Source organism: Eimeria tenella, genomic scaffold (genome assembly GCF_000499545.2).
Source record: "Eimeria tenella Houghton genomic scaffold, Eth_scaff18, whole genome shotgun sequence".
Lineage (NCBI taxonomy): Eukaryota > Apicomplexa > Conoidasida > Eucoccidiorida > Eimeriidae > Eimeria > Eimeria tenella.
Window position 1 is genome coordinate 247004 of NW_013541630.1, and position 18892 is coordinate 265895.

At 52.3% G+C, this 18892-nt stretch overlaps 1 protein-coding gene across 1 annotated transcript; it reads left to right on the plus strand.

Moving 5' to 3' along the window:
• Positions 1–1630: 1630 nt before the first annotated feature.
• ETH_00017920 (uncharacterized protein) lies at positions 1631–7801 on the plus strand (the record flags this gene model as incomplete). The annotated part of the gene is made up of 6 exons (XM_013373892.1): positions 1631–2462; positions 2896–3038; positions 3251–3343; positions 3450–4292; positions 5272–6983; positions 7153–7801. The coding sequence occupies 6 exons, from the start codon at positions 1631–1633 to the stop codon at positions 7799–7801; spliced, it is 4272 nt and encodes a 1423-aa protein (XP_013229346.1).
• Positions 7802–18892: the final 11091 nt, after the last annotated feature.

Genomic DNA, 18892 nt, shown 5'->3' on the forward strand with positions numbered 1-18892 from the left:
TGATACGGCTGCCATTCCGCTCGTACCACAATTAATGTAGTACGAAAACAGGACTGTCTCCGTTCCTCGTCTTATCTGTCCCGTAAACCAGACATACCCTCCTCCGTCTACTGCACTAATACCTACAAAGTGATAGGCCACAAATGGCTATACTCTGTAGTTAGAATCCTTCGCTTGCCCACATCTAGCCAGCGACGGGTCCTTAATGGTGCTGGTCCTGTAGGCCGCGGTACTTTCCGCTAGGGCTATTTATCCTTGGGGCGGCTTGAACAGGCCTCCATATTTCTTAATTGCTTCAAGACAGCATATGCTAGCGTCAAATGGTATGCACGCCCAGGCAGTGAGTTAGCTACGGGCGACGCCAACCCACGATGGCAATCGTTCGACAGTTGGAGAAAAGAATCACCCTTGCTATAGCTGTGCAGCCGGAGCCCTGCTGCTTACAGTGTGGAACTGATAAATTGAAATGAGGAACGCAGCCAACAGCAGAGAAGGCGACCTATCACTGGGTAGGAGGGAGTCCGAGCAGTGCGTTGTTAACTGCACACTTTCCCTTCATTGTAGAGAAGAAAGGAAAAATCAAATGGGAATGTGAGCAGAGGGGCACAATACGATAAGATTTGCCCATGGATTGGCAGATGATGATTAAAAGCGCATTCTTCCAAACACACCACAAGCCCGCAAAACCAAAAACCGGACACGCTAAGCACCAAACCCTAAACCCTCATAGAGGACACGCGCAGACTCAGTCTGAGCTGCACAAAACACCATTGTCAGGGGCGATATCTGAACTGTACAGTATATTCCTGCGGAAAAAATGGCAGTGAGATGAACAGCTGCAGTGGCCGTTGGACCGACAATTTCATGTGTCTGTACACCGCAGGAGGAGCCGACGCAACACCAGCAAGGGGTTTTAGGGCCTCCGATGTGGCCTTTGTGTTTTTGTTGTGTAATTAGGTGTATATTTTTAATTTTTTAGTTGGAGTGTTCCGGTGGTCTCCTGCTCTGCAGCGGCTTCCCTTCATGGGCTGCAGCAGCAGCAAAGCCCCCTGCTGCACTAGCAACAGCAGCAGCAGCAGGAACAGCAGCAGCTACTGTAGTAGAAGCGTTTCCTTCCATTTCAGATCATCAAGGCTGAATTGATCGGGACAGTCAAGAACTGCTTCCAGGCGCAGCTGCATCTTTGTTGGTGTCGTAGCAGCTGCTGCAGCAGCGGTAGCAGCAGCAACAGTAGCAACGGGAAGCGAGCAGCGGAAAGGACTCTGTTGCTGGTGTCGTTCTGCAGAAGACGACCCGTGCCGTCTCACCGTGCTGCTTCTGTCTGCTGCGTATTTTGCTCCCTAAACGCTACAGCAGCAGATCAGGAAGCCAATAAGACTGTTGCCAAACGGCAACAGCAGCATAAGGACTGCGTGCGTCCGCTGGATTGCCCTTGGGTATTGTGTACAAGTTTCCCTTGGCTTGAGTCTCTGGGTCACGGAGGATCGCTGCTGCTGCTGTCGCTGCTGCTGCAGTTGCGGCGGCGCAGTCGCAGCGCAGCACCGGCGAAGCAGCAGCACAGCAGAAGCAGAGCCTGCAGAAAATACCGCAACAGCATGTCTCCGGCTCCCCTCAACTTGCTTAGCTAAAGATGCGGCCCAGGACCGACAACGCCCTTCGCGGCGGGGCCGTGCCCCCAACAAGCAGCTCCAGCAATAGTAGTAGTAGTTGCAGCAGCAGCAGCAGCAGCAGCAGCAGTAGTAGTGGTAGCTTCCTCACAGTCTCTTCGCTGTTCCCCCGCAGCAGCAGATTTTCGACTTACATGCGCATAGAGCGCTGCAGCGGCGTAGGGCGTAACGGCGCTGCGAAGGCGGAACAGCAACAGCAGCAGCAGCAGCAGCCAGTTGTGAATATTCATGTGGCACTGCAACGACGGGGCCTCAGGGACTGTGATGTGGAGGAGTTCGTTCAGTGGCTATCTCAGTGCGTGCAGCAGCATGGCCGCAACCGCAGCAGCAGCAGTAACGGCGACAGCAGCAGCAGCAGCAACGCCGGAGCCAGCGGGGGCCGCATGCCGGCGCTGGTTATTTTGTCCATGGACTTGGCAGAAAATAGCATCAGCGGAGCAGGGGTTTCTTGTTTGCTGTCGTTCTTCACCTGCTTCTGCGCATGCATGCGCCTCACCAAAATTAAGCTGTACAAGAACAACATAGGGGATGCAGGCGCAGCAGCGGTGGCTTCCTACATTACCAAAGCAGCATCAGCAGGTTGTCTGCTTCTCGAGGAACTCCATTTGTCCCACTGCAGCATCAGCAGCAGCGGGGCGCTCCTTGTCATGAACGCGGTTGCTGCTGCTGCTGCTGCTGCTGCTGCTACTGCTGCTGACAACGCGGTGTACGTGTACCCCAGACTTGACGCCCGCAGGAAGGCCTATGTCCCCTTGTGGCTCAGAATGGAATATAATCAAATTGTAGATCCCATGGGTCCGTCTCAGAGCGTTTGTGGCGCTGCTGCTGCTCTTGCTGTTGCTGAGGCTGCTGTCTTCGTAGGGAATTGATTAGGTTACTCCTTGCATGCGCCTTTTGCGCATGCAGTGGCATTATGCTTCTTCTGCTGCAGCTGCATGTTCACTGTTGCCACTGAACTCACTGGGGCAGCAGCGGGTCCGTTACTCGTCGAGTGCAGCAGCCATTGCTTCTGTTGCACTGCAGCAGCTGCAGCTGCTGCTCCATGTGTTGCAGCTATTGCTAAGGGCGGATGGACTGGCGTTGCTGTTGCAGAAGTAGCCGGAACTAGCTGGGGCTTTGTTGCTGCTGCTTCTGTCGCTGCGTATTCTGCCGCTGCCGCATCTAGTGCGGCACAGGCTGCTGCTGCTTCATTCGCTATGCTTGTGCTTCCGCTGCTGTGTCCGATTAGCTCTAGTACGCCAATGGACTTCGACTGCTAAGCAGAAGAGAGGAGCTGCCGCTGCTGTTTGCTTTGCGGACAAGCAGCAGCAGCAGCAACACTGCACCCCGGCGCGGTGCTGGAAAACGACTGCGCATGCAACCACACCAGTAGTGAGGCAGAACATTGTGGCTTTGTTTGTTGCCCCTGGAGCCGCTTCGCTTGGTGGCCCCTTCACCCTTAGGCGGGGGCCTCAGTCTCTGCCGTGCTAAGGCCTTTGTGTTGGCGTGTGGGATCCAGGATTTGGGATAGGGGGCTCACAAGCTGTTGCTAAGGGCGTGGGCTTGAGGGGCTCGAGCTGAGGTTATTATGTCTGTGCCTGCAGCTGCATATGTACATGTTCGCCCACCAAGCTCCTACGGAGAGCAGGCGTGGCCAGACCTGTCGTACCCCAGCGGGGAATAACACGGCAAACGCAGTGAGGCTTTAGGGCATATGGGGTTGGAGTTCAGCGTCTAGAGTTTGGCTTTGTAGACGGATTGCCGCTGCTGCTGCATCTGCCGTCGCTTCTGTGTTTGCTGCAGGCGCCCTCATCTCAGAGCAGCAGCGCTGCCCCTCCAGCTTCTGCGTCAGTCGCTGCAGCACCAGCAGCTGCATCAGCACCAGGCGTACGGACAGGTGCAGCGCCAGCGGCACCAACAACCCAGCGTGTCAAGTGCGCAGCAGCCAACACCTCTCGTCGCTCATCAGATGACCCAGGAGCAAAACAGCAACAGCAGCGAGGCAGCAAGGCGTCGCTTAGTAGCAGTAGCAGCAGCAAACAGCAGCAACAGAATGCATCGGCTAGCGCTGCTGGACCTCGCGGTCGCGACTCAACAGCGGCGACAACCGCAGCGCCAACAGGCGCAGTTGAGCGACGGGGAGTATCCTCTCGGGTATCATACGCAGCTGCAGCAGCTGGCGCACATCCTGCTGCCTGTGCTGCAGCACTCCCGGCTGCAAGGGATGGCAGAGCTGCAGAAGGGACAACATTACCAGCCGCAGTGTCAGCATCACCAGCACCAGCGACAGGTTCCGCTTCGGCAGCTGCAGCACCCGCGGCGCCAGCAGCAGTGACAGCAATGGAAACTCGCCGCAGTTCCAGTACATGTTCAACCGCTGCAGCCGTTGCTGCTGCAGCCAAAGTCGCAGCAGTGGCGGCTGCAGCACCGCCAGCCCCGGGCGCAGCCTCAGGGGAGGCACCAGCAGCCGGAGGGGAGGCTGCAGATACGACAATTGCGGAAGCAGCAACAGCAAAGCCGTCAGCGCCAGCAGCGGCAGGGGCTGCTTGCAGCGCTGACATATTGCACAGCCTACCTCTCTACATTTTTTTGGATTCGTCCGCCGTCACGCAGATGAATGAAGGGACTTGTGCTGCTCACACCCATGTAAGTGTCAATTTTGTGAGTTTTTACTTCAGTGCTGTGTATGTGTTCGATGTACATGCCATAGCATCATGTAAATGCGAATGGAGAGCGTGTTAGTATGTGCATGGGACGTTTTAAATGCAGTGTCCTGGAAATCAGGTACGTGAGATTCTTCTGTACTTGGTTGACGATGCGACACGGTCCTGTCGTATGCGTATTATTCCGTGGTCTAGTGGACACACATACAGACACACACACATACGCACACACACACAAACACACACAACCGCGCACACACACAGGCGCACACACACACACACACACACGCACAAACCATAACGCGTAGCGAGAAGGAATTTGCTGTAGCACTGTGTTGACATCCTTCGCGATGCACTTTTTTCCCAACATTGACTAGTAGGACAGAACATTTCGCACTTAAGCACTGCGTACGGCAATGCATGCTCTGAAGATTGGGCAATAGCTTCTCATAAAATGCATCCGCGTGCATATAGCCTTTCGACCACGCGCCCCCACGCCTTGCGCTAACTTATGGCCCACAACACATTGGGTCGGAGACATCGGACTATAAATTTACATGGATTTTGAAATATATTGGTGAAAGGCGTTTTGTGTTCTTGCAGTAAGCATCCGTTCGCTCTCCGCGTACGTCTGCGATCTGCTGTTTGCGCCGTACAAACGTTTTTAATATTCATGCCACATCACATCGTGTACACCAGTGTCCTTGCGGTGCGTAGCAACGGCATTGAATGTATTTTATTTTGCCCGTCTGCTTGATACCACTGCTGTAGCATGTGAGGTGCTGCTTCTGCTGTCTGTACATATCGCCTGTGCATTTGTGTTGCTGTTGATGCTGTCTGTCTTGCTGTCGCCTCATCAGTCTGTCGAGTCCACGTGAACTAGTTGTGCGGCTGTTGTTGCTGCACTCCGGTGTCGCTGTAGTTGGTGCTGGTGCGGCTGCTCCTGCTGCTGTGTGTTCCAGTGCGAGGAGCCATGCCCAATAAGCCTTGCCGGTTTGCGCCGGTTATACAGCGGGGGACAGTTGGCTTGCAGGGAACGGAAGTCCTCAGCAGGAGTTGCAGCAGACGCATCAGTAGCACAAAACTCGCTGTCGGATAGCGACATTTCAGTATTTCTTGTTACGGACTACGTAGAGCGGGAAGTTGCCCGCATGCAGCAACAGCTGCAGCGGCAACAGCAGCAGCAGCAAGACGCCCTGCAGCAGCTGCGAGAGCTTGCGAGTGATTTTCAAGTCGTCGAATACGTTGAAGGGATGAAAAAGAGCGCGAAGCAGCAGCAGCAGGAGCAACAGTTCTCGCTATTGTCGACACAGGATGTGTCTCTGGGTCGGGCTCTGCAACTCAGCGCAGACACTTTAGAAACAATAGACTTCGGACTGCTGTGGAAAAAGCACCTGGAAAAAGTATGGCTGGGATTCAATAGTAACGGCAGTGGCAGCAGCAGTGGCAGCAAAGCCAGCGATGGACTCGTCTTCATGCTGACGGCAGATCCTGCAGTCAAAGTGTTTCTGCAGCGCGTTGCCGCACCTTCCTCTGCTGCTGCTGCAGCTGCTACGGCAGAGAGAAAGCCTCACGTGCCTTGCATGCTGCTTGAAGAGCTCTGCTGTTGCCTGGGGGCGGCATACCCTCACCTGCTGCAGCAGCAACAGCAGCAACAACAGCAGAGACGGCAGCAGCAGCAGAGACCCCTAACGGCAGGAGACCTGCGCAGCTTGATGCTTGCTGCCCTACAGCATCAGCAGCAGCAGCAGCTAGCAGACGAAGCAGCAGCAGCAGCAGCAGCAGCATCCCCAGCAGCAACAACTGCGGCGTCAGGTGGAGCTGCAGCAGGAGGTGCATGTGCAGCGACAACAGCAGCAATTACAGCGGCGACAACGGCAACAACTGCAGGCACTATATCTACAGCAGCAACGGTCGCAGAAGCAGCTGTAGCAAAAGAAGCGGAGGCACGACTTAACGGCGATGCATACGCTCCATTTTTTTCTCCCCTGGTTGCAGCAGGCTTGACAGATGCAACTTATAGCAGCAGCAGCAGCAGCAGCAGCAGCAGCAGCAGCAACGCCATCAGCAGCCTCTGCGGTGCAACAAGCTTTGCAAATCGCACGGTCGTAACGGTAGAAGAGATAGAGGAGATACAACTACGGCAGCGACAGCAGCAACAGCAGGAACAACAGCAACAGCAGCTTCAGCCGGTGCACTTGCCGCCAAGATTCAGCAGCCCACCTAGCAGCTCCGATGTAGCGGCAGCGGCAGCTGCAGCAGCAACAACGGATTTCCTTTTCGCCTCATATTTAGAAGATGAAAGCAAGCACAACGGCTTACGAGATGGGGGGCAGAAAGACCCAACGCTTGCTGCCGCTGCTGCTGCTGCTGCAACTGCTGAACGAAGCGAGCTGAGTTTTGGCAGCAGCGCAGGAGCAGCTGCATCGGCAGACCCGTATGCTGCTTCAGCGGAGAAAAGGGTAACGGACGACGCAACGCCACTCTCAAAGCGCCTTGCTGCTCCTGCTGCAGCGGTTGTGCCGCCTGTGGAACAGCAACGAGCACAAGCGGTGGAACCGCCAGCTGGTACGCAACTACCGCAGCAACTTTCGCAGCAGCAGGTGCCGCAGCAGCCCCGAAGACCGCTTGGAGACTCCGCGCTTCATCAGCAACAGCACGACTGGGAGCTCAAGTGAGCTGTAAAACTGCCGCTGCTGTTGCTTCTGCTGCTGCCGTGCCAGTGTTCCCGTTATAGGTACTGCCACTGCGATTGCTGCTGTTGTTACTGGCGAGGCCTCGCATTTGTGGTTTCGCTGCTTCTATTTTATGACGCGCCGTTGTTGTTGCTGCTGGCGTGTCAGGGATGAGCTGATAACGGCCATTGCAATGGTTCAGGAGCTGGCGACTCGTGTCCGTTTATCGGATCCAGCAGCAGCAGCAGCAGCAGCAGCAGCAGGAAGCAGCTGCATCGGCGACGGTATTCTTGTCGAGGATCTGTTGCGCCGCGCGCAGCTGTGTGTGTATCGGTGGCGGCGGCTACTCCTGAAGCAGCAGGAGCAGCAGGAGCAGCAACAGCACCACCAGCAGTCGTGGGAGCAGCAGCATCACCCGCAGCAACGGATGGCTGTTCAGCAGCGGAACCTTTCCCCAGTGTGTCTCACTAGCTCTTTGCTGGCCCTTCACGATCAGCAGCAGCAGCAACAGGAACAGCTGCACCAGCAACATGCGTGGGAGCCGCCGCACCAGTATGCACGCTGGCCGACAGCTCTAGAGCAGCAGCATCCTATTCCTGGCGTCTGGCAGCAGCAGCATGGAGAGCTCTTATGGCCAGGGGACGTGGATACGTGGCATCCTCACCACGGTATGCGCCAACATCAGCAGCAGCAACCACAACAAGGAGGATCTGCAGTATGGCCACAACAGCAACAGCCTCTGCAGCCACAACAGCAGCCTCCAGCGGTACAGCAGCAAGCCAATCAGGAGAACTGGACCCCAGCGGTGCTGCTGTAGCGTTGCTGGCTCTAACAGCAGGTGCGGCGTCTCTGGTGCTGTGGTCAGTCATGTGCGCCTTGCTGGAAGGAATTCGGTGCCTGGCGCGGTATGGTAGGGAGCCGCAGCAGCAACAGCAAGAGCAGTTCTGGCAGCAGCAACTCCCGCAACAGTAACAAAAGCAGTATGAGATGTAGCAGCAGTGTCAACCCAACAGCAAGGTCGGGGGAACCGAGATCGAGATTACGGATTTTCGCCGTTGTTGCTGACGCTGCTGCTGCAGCTCTGAGGTCCATGTACACCTCATTTGGCAATTCTTTGCGTCGCGTTTCAGTCTGTGTCATCGTGTCTGTGTGTACAGACTAATGAAAGGAATAGGAGAGGCGACAAATTGTATTTATAAATATTTGTATTTATAAATACTGTCTACATTTATAGTTGTTTGTAATTTAAGCTTTTACGTTTTGTTTTGGCTACCAAGTGGAGACCGCTGCATGCGCCTGCCCATACACCTCAACAGGAAGCATAAGTGTGACTGTGTTATTTACATATTTTGCTTTATTGTTCATTGTATTTTTCTACTGCTTATACGTTTAGCAGGACTGGTACTGCATGTACATTTTCTCTCTATTTCTTGTCTTTAGTTTTAGTGCGGTTCGTTTCGTCTTTTGATTTAATCTTAACGTAACGAAGAAAGAGGTTGCGCTGAAACCGAAGGGGCAACAAAAATTACAGCGACAGGAAGAGACAACTACACGTGCTGAACAGGACAACCCAAAAGGCAAACCAGTGAGGCAGCAAATTCACGTGAGAAAAATCGAAACAGGGACGGAATCCGATTAATTAAGACACGCGGCGAGGGATCGAATGAGATAACGAAGCCATAGAACCAGTCACGGCACACAGAAAAAGCAAGTGCAGATGGAGGGGGTGGAGGTAGAGACCAGTGCAAGCCAATGAGGCCATGAATGAAAACGACGCAAAAGCAAAGGCGACTGCAGAACGAACGACAAAGGCAGATGCAGAACGGAGAGCAATGCAAAAGGACGCCGGAGGAAACAACAGAACAGAGACAACGGAAAGCAAAATAGAAAACCTGCTCCGGGAAACTGTCCTAGCTGCTACTTATTTAAGCTCGTTTTTGAGGAGCTTTCTGGAAGAAGCTTAGGGGTCGCACTGGGGAAAGGGTAAGTGTATGAAGCCTACGCCACAAGGGTAGCTGGCTTGCGGTAGCAAAAGGCTCGCAGAACGGAGGCAAACTCAGGAGTTACAGCTAAACGCCCCAAATTAAGATAGAATGCACAATTCCTGTGTGGATCAAAGCACATTAATGCAACCACTGCAGGCTGAAAAGAGGGCAAATTGGCGGGGCTTGTTTGCATGTGCTCGAAGAACTGCCGAAGATGAATGCTACCAAACGACAAAGTACGCAAGGTAGCCAAATATTTGTAAGATGGAGGTAAATTGAAAAGCTACGTCTGAATGCGTCAAAGCAAATTAAAAGATCTGTTTTCTGCGTGCGAAGCAGTGTACTGCAGCCTATGGAGGCCTAAAAGAGGGCTTGCAAGTTATTTGTTTGCGTGTGCCCAAAAAGCTGCCGAAAAAGAATGCTTTCATGCAACAAACTACGCATAACAACAACACCAAGCTCCTTTTAGAGCTGTAGTGCGACAAACTGGGTAAGACTAAGGAGCAAAGATGATGTAAATGCTGGCGTTTAGTGTATAGCGACCCTGCTCACAGAGGAGCATGGACCAACCACGGGAGAAAACAGTCTCATTCACGAAAAGTGGAGCATGGATCGACAACGGGAGAAAACAGTCTCATTCACGACTGAAACCCGCAGAACAAAAACTCACTCACTGCATTGGAGTGAATGCAAACTACCTACACACCCCGTTGAAGAGACACGGGTTAAATTGCACTGCGAAGACACGAAAATGCACGGAGCGGCGCGAATCCGTCGTGCATCTTGGGGGAAAAGATGCACGACGGGAAACACGCTCCGAAGCACTCCCGAATGAGTGAGGTTGTGGGAGGGGAGGCGAAGGGTAGATTTGTAGCGAAGACGCAGCTCTGCACACATGCATTGGAGCCGCTTCATCGTAGACATAAGGATATGGCAGCAAACGAGACACACTTCGGGAAACATCGAAGTTCGGAAGCACTCGTGCGCACATAAGCAGCTTTTCAAGGCCCCCAGCTTGCCACCTCAGATCCCAAATCTTCGAGAGTAAAATGCGAGGATGAATACAGTCGCAGTCGATATGAACCACAAAAGCGTGTCATTGGAGTTGTGCTGTTTCCAAAGTGATTCTGCGCCGGAGCCCTCCACCCCTTTCCACAGGCTGACATCGTGAGCTACTCATCTGGGGATTTCGTTTCCAAATCTGAACAGGGCGTAAAAAGAAACAAAATGTGCATAGCTTCACTTACTGACACCACAGTGAACTTAAGAACGGCCACCATCCTCGGAGAAGCCCCTAGAAACTCGGGACGGCAGCGCGCAGTCTCTAACACTGCTAAACCATTGAGACGAATGCTACGCGCTTTGTGAGTGAGCAGGCGAAGCAGTGAGCATGATAAGATCAACTGCAGTTTTAGCCTATGCAGGTAGGCCCCATAGCGTCAGCCTGAATGCAATGCGAAGGCGCGACGACAACTGGAATGTGTATTGTGAGTGAGCAGGCGAGCCACTGAGTATGACTAGACCGACTGGAGTTTCACGGTATGCAACCTGGCGCATAGGATCAGCCTGGATGCAATGCGAAGTCGCAACAACGACTGGAATGTGCTTTGTGAGTGAGCAGGCAAGGCACTGAGCATGACCAGACCAACTGCAGTTCTTGGCTATGCAAGGTGGCGCGTAGGCTCAGCCAGAATGCAATGCGAAGGCGCGGAGACGAATGCAATGAGCTTCGTGAGTGAACAGGCGAGGCACTGAGCGTGAGAAGACCAATTGCAGTTTAAGGCCATGCACGCTAGCGTACAGGCTCAGCCTGAATGCAATGCGAAGGCGCGACGACAACTGGAATGTGCTTTGTGAGTGAGCAGGCGAGGCAGTGAGCATGACTAGACCGACTGGAGTTTCAGGGTATGCAAGGTGGCGCGTAGGCGTAGCCTGAATGCAATGCGAAATCGCGAAGACGAATGGAATGGGCTTCGTGAGTGAGCAGGCAAGGCACTGAGCATGACCAGACCAATTGCAGTTTTTGGCTATGCAAGGTGGCGCGTAGGCGTAGCCTGAATGCAATGCGAAGTCGCGAAGACGAATGGAATGGGCTTCGTGAGTGAGCATGCGAGGCACTGAGCATGAGAAGACCAATTGCAGTTTTTGACCATGCACGCTAGCGTACAGGCTCAGCCTGAATGCAATGCGAAGGCGCGACGACAACTGGAATGTGCTTTGTGAGTGAGCAGGCGAGGCAGTGAGCATGACTAGACCGACTGGAGTTTCAGGGTATGCAAGGTGGCGCGTAGGCGTAGCCTGAATGCAATGCGAAATCGCGAAGAGGAATGGAATGGGCTTCGTGAGTGAGCAGGCAAGGCACTGAGCATGACCAGACCAATTGCAGTTTTTGGCTATGCAAGGTGGCGCGTAGGCGTAGCCTGAATGCAATGCGAAGTCGCGAAGACGAATGGAATGGGCTTCGTGAGTGAGCATGCGAGGCACTGAGCATGAGAAGACCAATTGCAGTTTTTGACCATGCACGCTAGCGTACAGGCTCAGCCTGAATGCAATGCGAAGGCGCGACGACAACTGGAATGTGCTTTGTGAGTGAGCAGGCGAGGCAGTGAGCATGACTAGACCGACTGGAGTTTCAGGGTATGCAAGGTGGCGCACAGGCTCAGCCTGAATGCAATGCAAAGTCGCGAAGATGAATGGAATGAGCTTTGTGAGTGAACAGGCGAGGCACTGAGCATGACTAGACCAACTGCAGTTCTTGGCTATGCAAGGTGGCGCGTAGGCGTAGCCTGAATGCAATGCGAAGTCGCGAAGACGAATGGAATGGGCTTCGTGAGTGAGCATGCGAGGCACTGAGCATGAGAAGACCAATTGCAGTTTTAGACCATGCACGCTAGCGTACAGGCTCAGCCTGAATGCAATGCGAAGTCGCAAAGATGAATGGAATGAGCTTTGTGAGTGAACAGGCAAGGCACTGAGCATGACTAGACCAACTGCAGTTTTTGGCTATGCAAGGTGGCGCGTAGGCGTAGCCTGAATGCAATGCGAAGTCGCGAAGACGAATGGAATGGGCTTCGTGAGTGAGCATGCGAGACACTGAGCATGAGAAGACCAATTGCAGTTTTTGACCATGCACGCTAGCGTACAGGCTCAGCCTGAATGCAATGCGAAGGCGCGACGACAACTGGAATGTGCTTTGTGAGTGAGCAGGCGAGGCAGTGAGCATGACTAGACCGACTGGAGTTTCAGGGTATGCAAGGTGGCGCACAGGCTCAGCCTGAATGCAATGCGAAGGCGCCGAGACGAATGCAATGGGCTTCGTGAGCGAACAGACGAGGCACTGAGCATGACTAGACCAACTGCAGTTCTTGGCTATGCAAGGTGGCGCATAGGCGTAGCCTGAATGCAATGCGAAGGCGCGAAGACGAATGGAATGAGCTTTGTGAGTGCGCAGGCGAGGCACTGAGCATGAGAAGACCAATTGCAGTTTTGGACCTTGCATCGAAGCGTACAGGCTCAGCCTGAATGCAATGCGAAGGCGCGACGACAACTGGAATGTGCTTTGTGAGTGAGCAGGCGAGGCAGTGAGCATGACTAGACCGACTGGAGTTTCAGGGTATGCAAGGTGGCGCACAGGCTCAGCCTGAATACAATGCGAAGGCGCCGAGACGAATGCAATGGGCTTCGTGAGCGAACAGGTGAGGCACTGAGCATGACTAGACCAACTGCAGTTCTTGGCTATGCAAGGTGGCGCGTAGGCGTAGCCTGAATGCAATGCGAAGGCACGAAAACGAGTGGAATGAGCTTTGTGAGTGCGCAGGCGAGGCACTGAGCATGAGAAGACCAATTGCAGTTTTGGACCTTGCATCGAAGCGTACAGGCTCAGCCTGAACGCAATGGGAAGGCGCGAAGACGAGTGGGATGTGCTTTGTGAGTGAGCAGGCGAGGCAGTGAGCATGACTAGACCGCCTGGGGTTTTAGGCTATGCAAGGTGATCCACAGGCTCAGGCTGAATGCAATGCGAAGGCGCGGAGACGAATGCAATGAGCTTCGTGAGTGAACAGGCGAGGCACTGAGCGTGAGAAGACCAATTGCAGTTTAAGGCCATACACGCTAGCGTACAGGCTCAGCCTGAATGCAATGCGAAGGCGCGACGACAACTGGAATGTGCTTTGTGAGTGAGCAGGCGAGGCAGTGAGCATGACTAGACCGACTGGAGTTTCAGGGTATGCAAGGTGGCGCGTAGGCGTAGCCTGAATGCAATGCGAAGGCGCGAAGACGAATGGAATGGGCTTCGTGAGTGAGCAGGCAAGGCACTGAGCATGACCAGACCAATTGCAGTTTTTGGCTATGCAAGGTGGCGCGTAGGCTCAGCGTGAATGCAATGAGAAGGCGCGGAGACGAATGCAATGAGCTTCGTGAGTGAACAGGCGAGGCACTGAGCGTGAGAAGACCAATTGCAGTTTTGGACCTTGCATCGAAGCGTACAGGCTCAGCCTGAATGCAATGCGAAGGCGCGACGACAACTGGAATGTGCTTTGTGAGTGAGCAGGCGAGGCAGTGAGCATGACTAGACCGACTGGAGTTTCAGGGTATGCAAGGTGGCGCGTAGGCGTAGCCTGAATGCAATGCGAAATCGCGAAGACGAATGGAATGGGCTTCGTGAGTGAGCAGGCAAGGCACTGAGCATGACCAGACCAATTGCAGTTTTTGGCTATGCAAGGTGGCGCGTAGGCTCAGCGTGAATGCAATGCGAAGGCGCGGAGACGAATGGGATGAGCTTCGTGAGTGAACAGGCGAGGCACTGAGCGTGAGAAGACCAATTGCAGTTTTGGACCTTGCATCGAAGCGTACAGGCTCAGCCTGAATGCAATGCGAAGGCGCGACGACAACTGGAATGTGCTTTGTGAGTGAGCAGGCGAGGCAGTGAGCATGACTAGACCGACTGGAGTTTCAGGGTATGCAAGGTGGCGCACAGGCTCAGCCTGAATGCAATGCGAAGTCGCGAAGACGAATGGAATGGGCTTCGTGAGTGAGCAGGCAAGGCACTGAGCATGACCAGACCAATTGCAGTTTTTGGCTATGCAAGGTGGCGCGTAGGCGTAGCCTGAATGCAATGCGAAGTCGCGAAGACGAATGGAATGGGCTTCGTGAGTGAGCGTGCGAGGCACTGAGCATGAGAAGACCAAATGCAGTTTTTGACCATGCACGCTAGCGTACAGGCTCAGCCTGAATGCAATGCGAAGGCGCGACGACAACTGGAATGTGCTTTGTGAGTGAGCAGGCGAGGCAGTGAGCATGACTAGACCGACTGGAGTTTCAGGGTATGCAAGGTGGCGCACAGGCTCAGCCTGAATGCAATGCGAAGTCGCGAAGATGAATGGAATGAGCTTTGTGAGTGCGCAGGCGAGGCACTGAGCATGACTAGACCAGCTGCAGTTCTTGGCTATGCAAGGTGGCGCGTAGGCGTAGCCTGAATGCAATGCGAAGTCGCGAAGACGAATGGAATGGGCTTCGTGAGTGAGCATGCGAGGCACTGAGCATGAGAAGACCAATTGCAGTTTTTGACCATGCACACTAGCGTACAGGCTCAGCCTGAATGCAATGCGAAGGCGCGACGACAACTGGAATGTGCTTTGTGAGTGAGCAGGCGAGGCAGTGAGCATGACTAGACCGACTGGGGTTTTAGGCTATGCAAGGGTACCCACAGGCTCAGGCTGAATACAATGCGAAGGCGCGAAGACGAATGGAATGAGCTTTGTGAGTGAACAGGCGAGGCACTGAGCATGACTAGACCAACTGCAGTTCTTGGCTATGCAAGATGGCGCGTAGGCTCAGCGTGAATGCAATGCGAAGGCGCGACGACGAATGGAATGAGCTTTGTGGGTGAGCAGGTTAGGCACTGAGCATGACTAGACCGCCTGGGGTTTTAGGCTGTGGAAGGTGACGCACAGGCTCAGCCTGAATGCAACGCGAAGGCCGAAGGCAAGTGGAATGAGTATTGTGAATAAGCAGGCGAGGCAGAGAGCGTGACTAGGCCATGTAGAGATTTGTAAATGCATGGAAGCATCGCCACTGCATTGAACCGATGTTTAATGTGCGCATACAGTGTTGGTGCGAAAATAGAGACGATGACAGATTGAGGCAACCATATTGCAGCAGAATGCCTGGACTAATCAGTGTTGCATTTGCAAAGTTATCCCGTCAGCATCCTAGCTGTCGCCGCACGAAGAACCGACGAGCTTGAGCTGGCTATTTGCAGTGCCTTTGATTCATGTGCTTCAACGAGCAGCCTGAAGTTACACAAAGTGAGATGCTGTGTGCATAAACAGCATGGTAGTCCGGAACCGCTAAGAGGACAATTCATGCAAGCATATTAATCGCCTTCTTTGACAGTTTGGGATTGAACATACATTCTGCATTTAAAGGAATGCATCTAGAGAGTTCATGAGGAAACACGAGCGGTGGCACATTGAAGGAGAGCCAAAGATTTATGGGAAGCCAGCAAAGACACCTTCTGCGTATTTGCTGCACAGTGGTGTGCTATGCAAAACAATGGCATAATAAACCCGAATCACAAATGTTCTGCAATTATGACGAAGTGCTCACGCATGCGTATCTGGCGCTCCGCAAGCTTAACGCACGAGCTGAATTTGCACAGAAAGATATTCTGGTTTAAGCATTGCGCCTTCGCAAAACTGTGAGATCGCGTAGCTAGGAATTAGCCGCCTCTATTATACGTCAGCTGCAATGAAAGGAGGAAACGCTGTGCAGCAAGTGATGAGACGAATGCACCCGAAATGAGGAGTCAACGAGATTTTAGAAAAGCATAGGTGCATCTGCTCACTCTCTCGATCTATATAAAACATAGTATTGCAGCAGCAAATGGCAAGAGCTTTTAAAATCATCGTGGTGTGGCAAATGCTATGAACACAACAGCATTTGTTTCTTCCAGGTTGCTCTACCCGGACTGGCATCAGGTATTCAGGTCCGGAAAAGAGATCCATTATCGTTCTTGAATTATTTATGATTGTGAATATATATGTGCTTCCGGAATTGGCGGCTCGACGCAATTTCTTAACGAGCAAAGAACGACAAATCGCACAGCTGTATGGCCACAGCATTTGCAAGGAGTAAGATATGGCGGCCGAACGTCGCAGCGCTGGAGTTCCAGTTTGTGAACGGTGACAAGGACAGGCTCCGACCGTATATTGCAAGGAAATATCAGCTTGACGTTGCTAATAAGCAGATGAGGAGATAGAGATGAGGCACAGCAATACCTGAGGAAGGCGGAAGCGGTCTTGATGTGAGAAGCTGCAGAAGCGACTATTAACGACCGTCTGGGGTTACTAAAAGCTCGCTATTGCAGTAAAGCGCTTTTACGTGTGCATGCAGTATTAGTACGGAAATTGACATTACGACAGATTGAGGCAAGCATATTGCAGCAGAATGCAAGGACTAACCAGTGTTGCAATTGTTCCTTCATCCCATCAACATACTAGCTGTCGCCGCATGAAGAACAACTGCTTAGTCCAAAGTCGCATAATTATCTCGGGTAGTCCTGCCGTACCGAGTTGAGCTGGCAATTTGCAGCGCCTCTGATTCATGTGCTCCAACGGACAGCCTGAAGTTACAAAGTGAGACGTCCCATGCATAAACAGCATGCTAGCCTGAGCACGACAGTCGGAGGTCGCTAGGAGGACAATTCATGCAAGCATATTAATCGCCTTTGTTGACAGTCTGTCTGTATATGTATGTTAACATACATCCTGCATTTAAAGGAATGCATCTAGAGAGTTCATGAGGGAACGCATGCGGTGGCACATTGAAGGAGAGGCAACGACATATGGGAAGCCGGCAAAGACGCTTTCTGCGTATTTGCTGCACAGTGGTGTGCTATGCAAAACAATGATATAATAAACCCGAATTACAAACGTTGGGCAATCGGAACGAAGTGGTCACGCATGCGTATTTGGCACTCCGCAAGCTTAACGCACGAACTGAATTTGAACGGAAAGATAGTCTGTTTCAAACACTGCGCCTTCATTGCGATTGCAAAACTGTGAGATCGGGTAGCTAGTCATTAGCGGCCTCTATCATATGACAGGTGGGATGAAACGAGGAAACGCTGTGCAGCAAGTGCTGAGAAGAATGCACCTGAAATGAGAAGCTAACAAGGTTTTGAAAAAGCATAGGTGCATCTGCTCACATGCTTGATCTATATATAACATAGTGCCGCGACGGCGAATGAAATCAACGTGTTGGGGCAAGGGCTATGAACGTCGGTGGAGGGCCACCAGCGAAGAGTTGGCTTTGGACAAAGTGTCACACTGCGAATCTGCGTGATATAATTGCTTTGAACCACCAGGCCACGGCATTTGCTTCTGTGAGATCGGTTGTCTCCCAAGCCGCAGGTGCATGAGCGCATTGATGAGCTGTACAGAAAGAGCATCTTTCAGTTGACCCACGCGCTCAATTTGCATACAGTGCCGTTGCTCGAAAACATGCAACGCACGTGCTTAGAGCCAACGTAATGCGAAGGCCCGTATAAACACTGGTCCTTTGAACTTCTGGGTGTCTGAGAGTATGCGTGATAGTGCAAGCGTCAACGCACCTGCTGCGTTTGCACAACATGATCACAAATCGAATGAGGGTCTAGATGCATGACGCTGTGACGCGCACAGTGAAGCGATGCATCGCGCGACTGGGGTGCAAATGCATCAGCGCGTCGTCTGAATGTAACTTAGACGGCTGCCTACAAGAGCGACAGGGTCGCGAAGTAGTGACAGGCCTAGGTCCCTCGTGTGTCGGCGCACATCCTGCTCCTGGAAAACGTGAGACTCTGCTATGAAGAAAACCGTGCCTCTTTGGAGTCACCAAGCGGTGACAGATACTGAGGACAAAAAACGTCCCATTTCCGAGGTGCTAGTGGGAGCATCCCGAGAACGACTCGTCTGTCTGAAGTGAATCTTTCAGTATGGGATAAGAGCGCGGTAGCACGCATGTGGGTAACCTATTCTCAGTTTTGCTGTGCCTTTCCGGAGCGCACTCCAGCATCTCCCACGTTAAGATGGCAGCATCATTTTAGACCACTTCGCTGTGGCAGATCGTTGGAACGGATCAATTGCAATTCTCTGCATCCGATGTAACAAAAAACTTCATACGTATGCACAAGAGTGATGCATGGAGTGCAAAAATGCCGTAGGCACGCGGAGTCACTAAGTGTTGGCAACTGCTGTGGGCAAGTCAGCTGCACGTGTTTGCGGCCAATGGACCAACGCACTCTCTATATGCCCACAGGAAAAAGGTTTAAACAAACACATGGGACAGTCATTTTAACCCGTCTAAAAATGGAATAAAAAGGCATCCGCGCCTGCAGTCCAGGTATCTTTTCGTGTCAACGCACGACCTGCACTTACTCGCAATCGCACGCGCCAAGTGAATGTGCTTTCGCTTTTGGTCTCCTTTTTTGTATCTTTGCACTTCATTACTCCGCAAAAAATTCCTTTCACCCCTAACAGACACGCAAGATGCTCCAGTTGCATGTAGGAATCTAAATTTCCAACCGGAAGACACCTCTCGAATAATATGTTGTACACTGGCAAAGGCATAGATCCTGCATTAGGAATTTGGTAGATTAAATACCAAATTCCTACTTTAACACAGTATTACAAATTAATTAATTTAGCATTAATGTGGCTTATTAAGCAATAATAATTAGAGGATGAAAACCTTTTTGAATATTTAAGTTTATAGCTTCTTCTTTAGAATTTTTAAATAATTGGTTAGCAATACTATAGAAAAATAAAACAAACAAGGGTGGCATTTCAACACAAACAAAATAATTAATTTCCCACAAATATTACATGTAGTGTTTTACCACCTTAATTATGTAGTAGGTAACAACTGCGCCTCACCGCATTTCG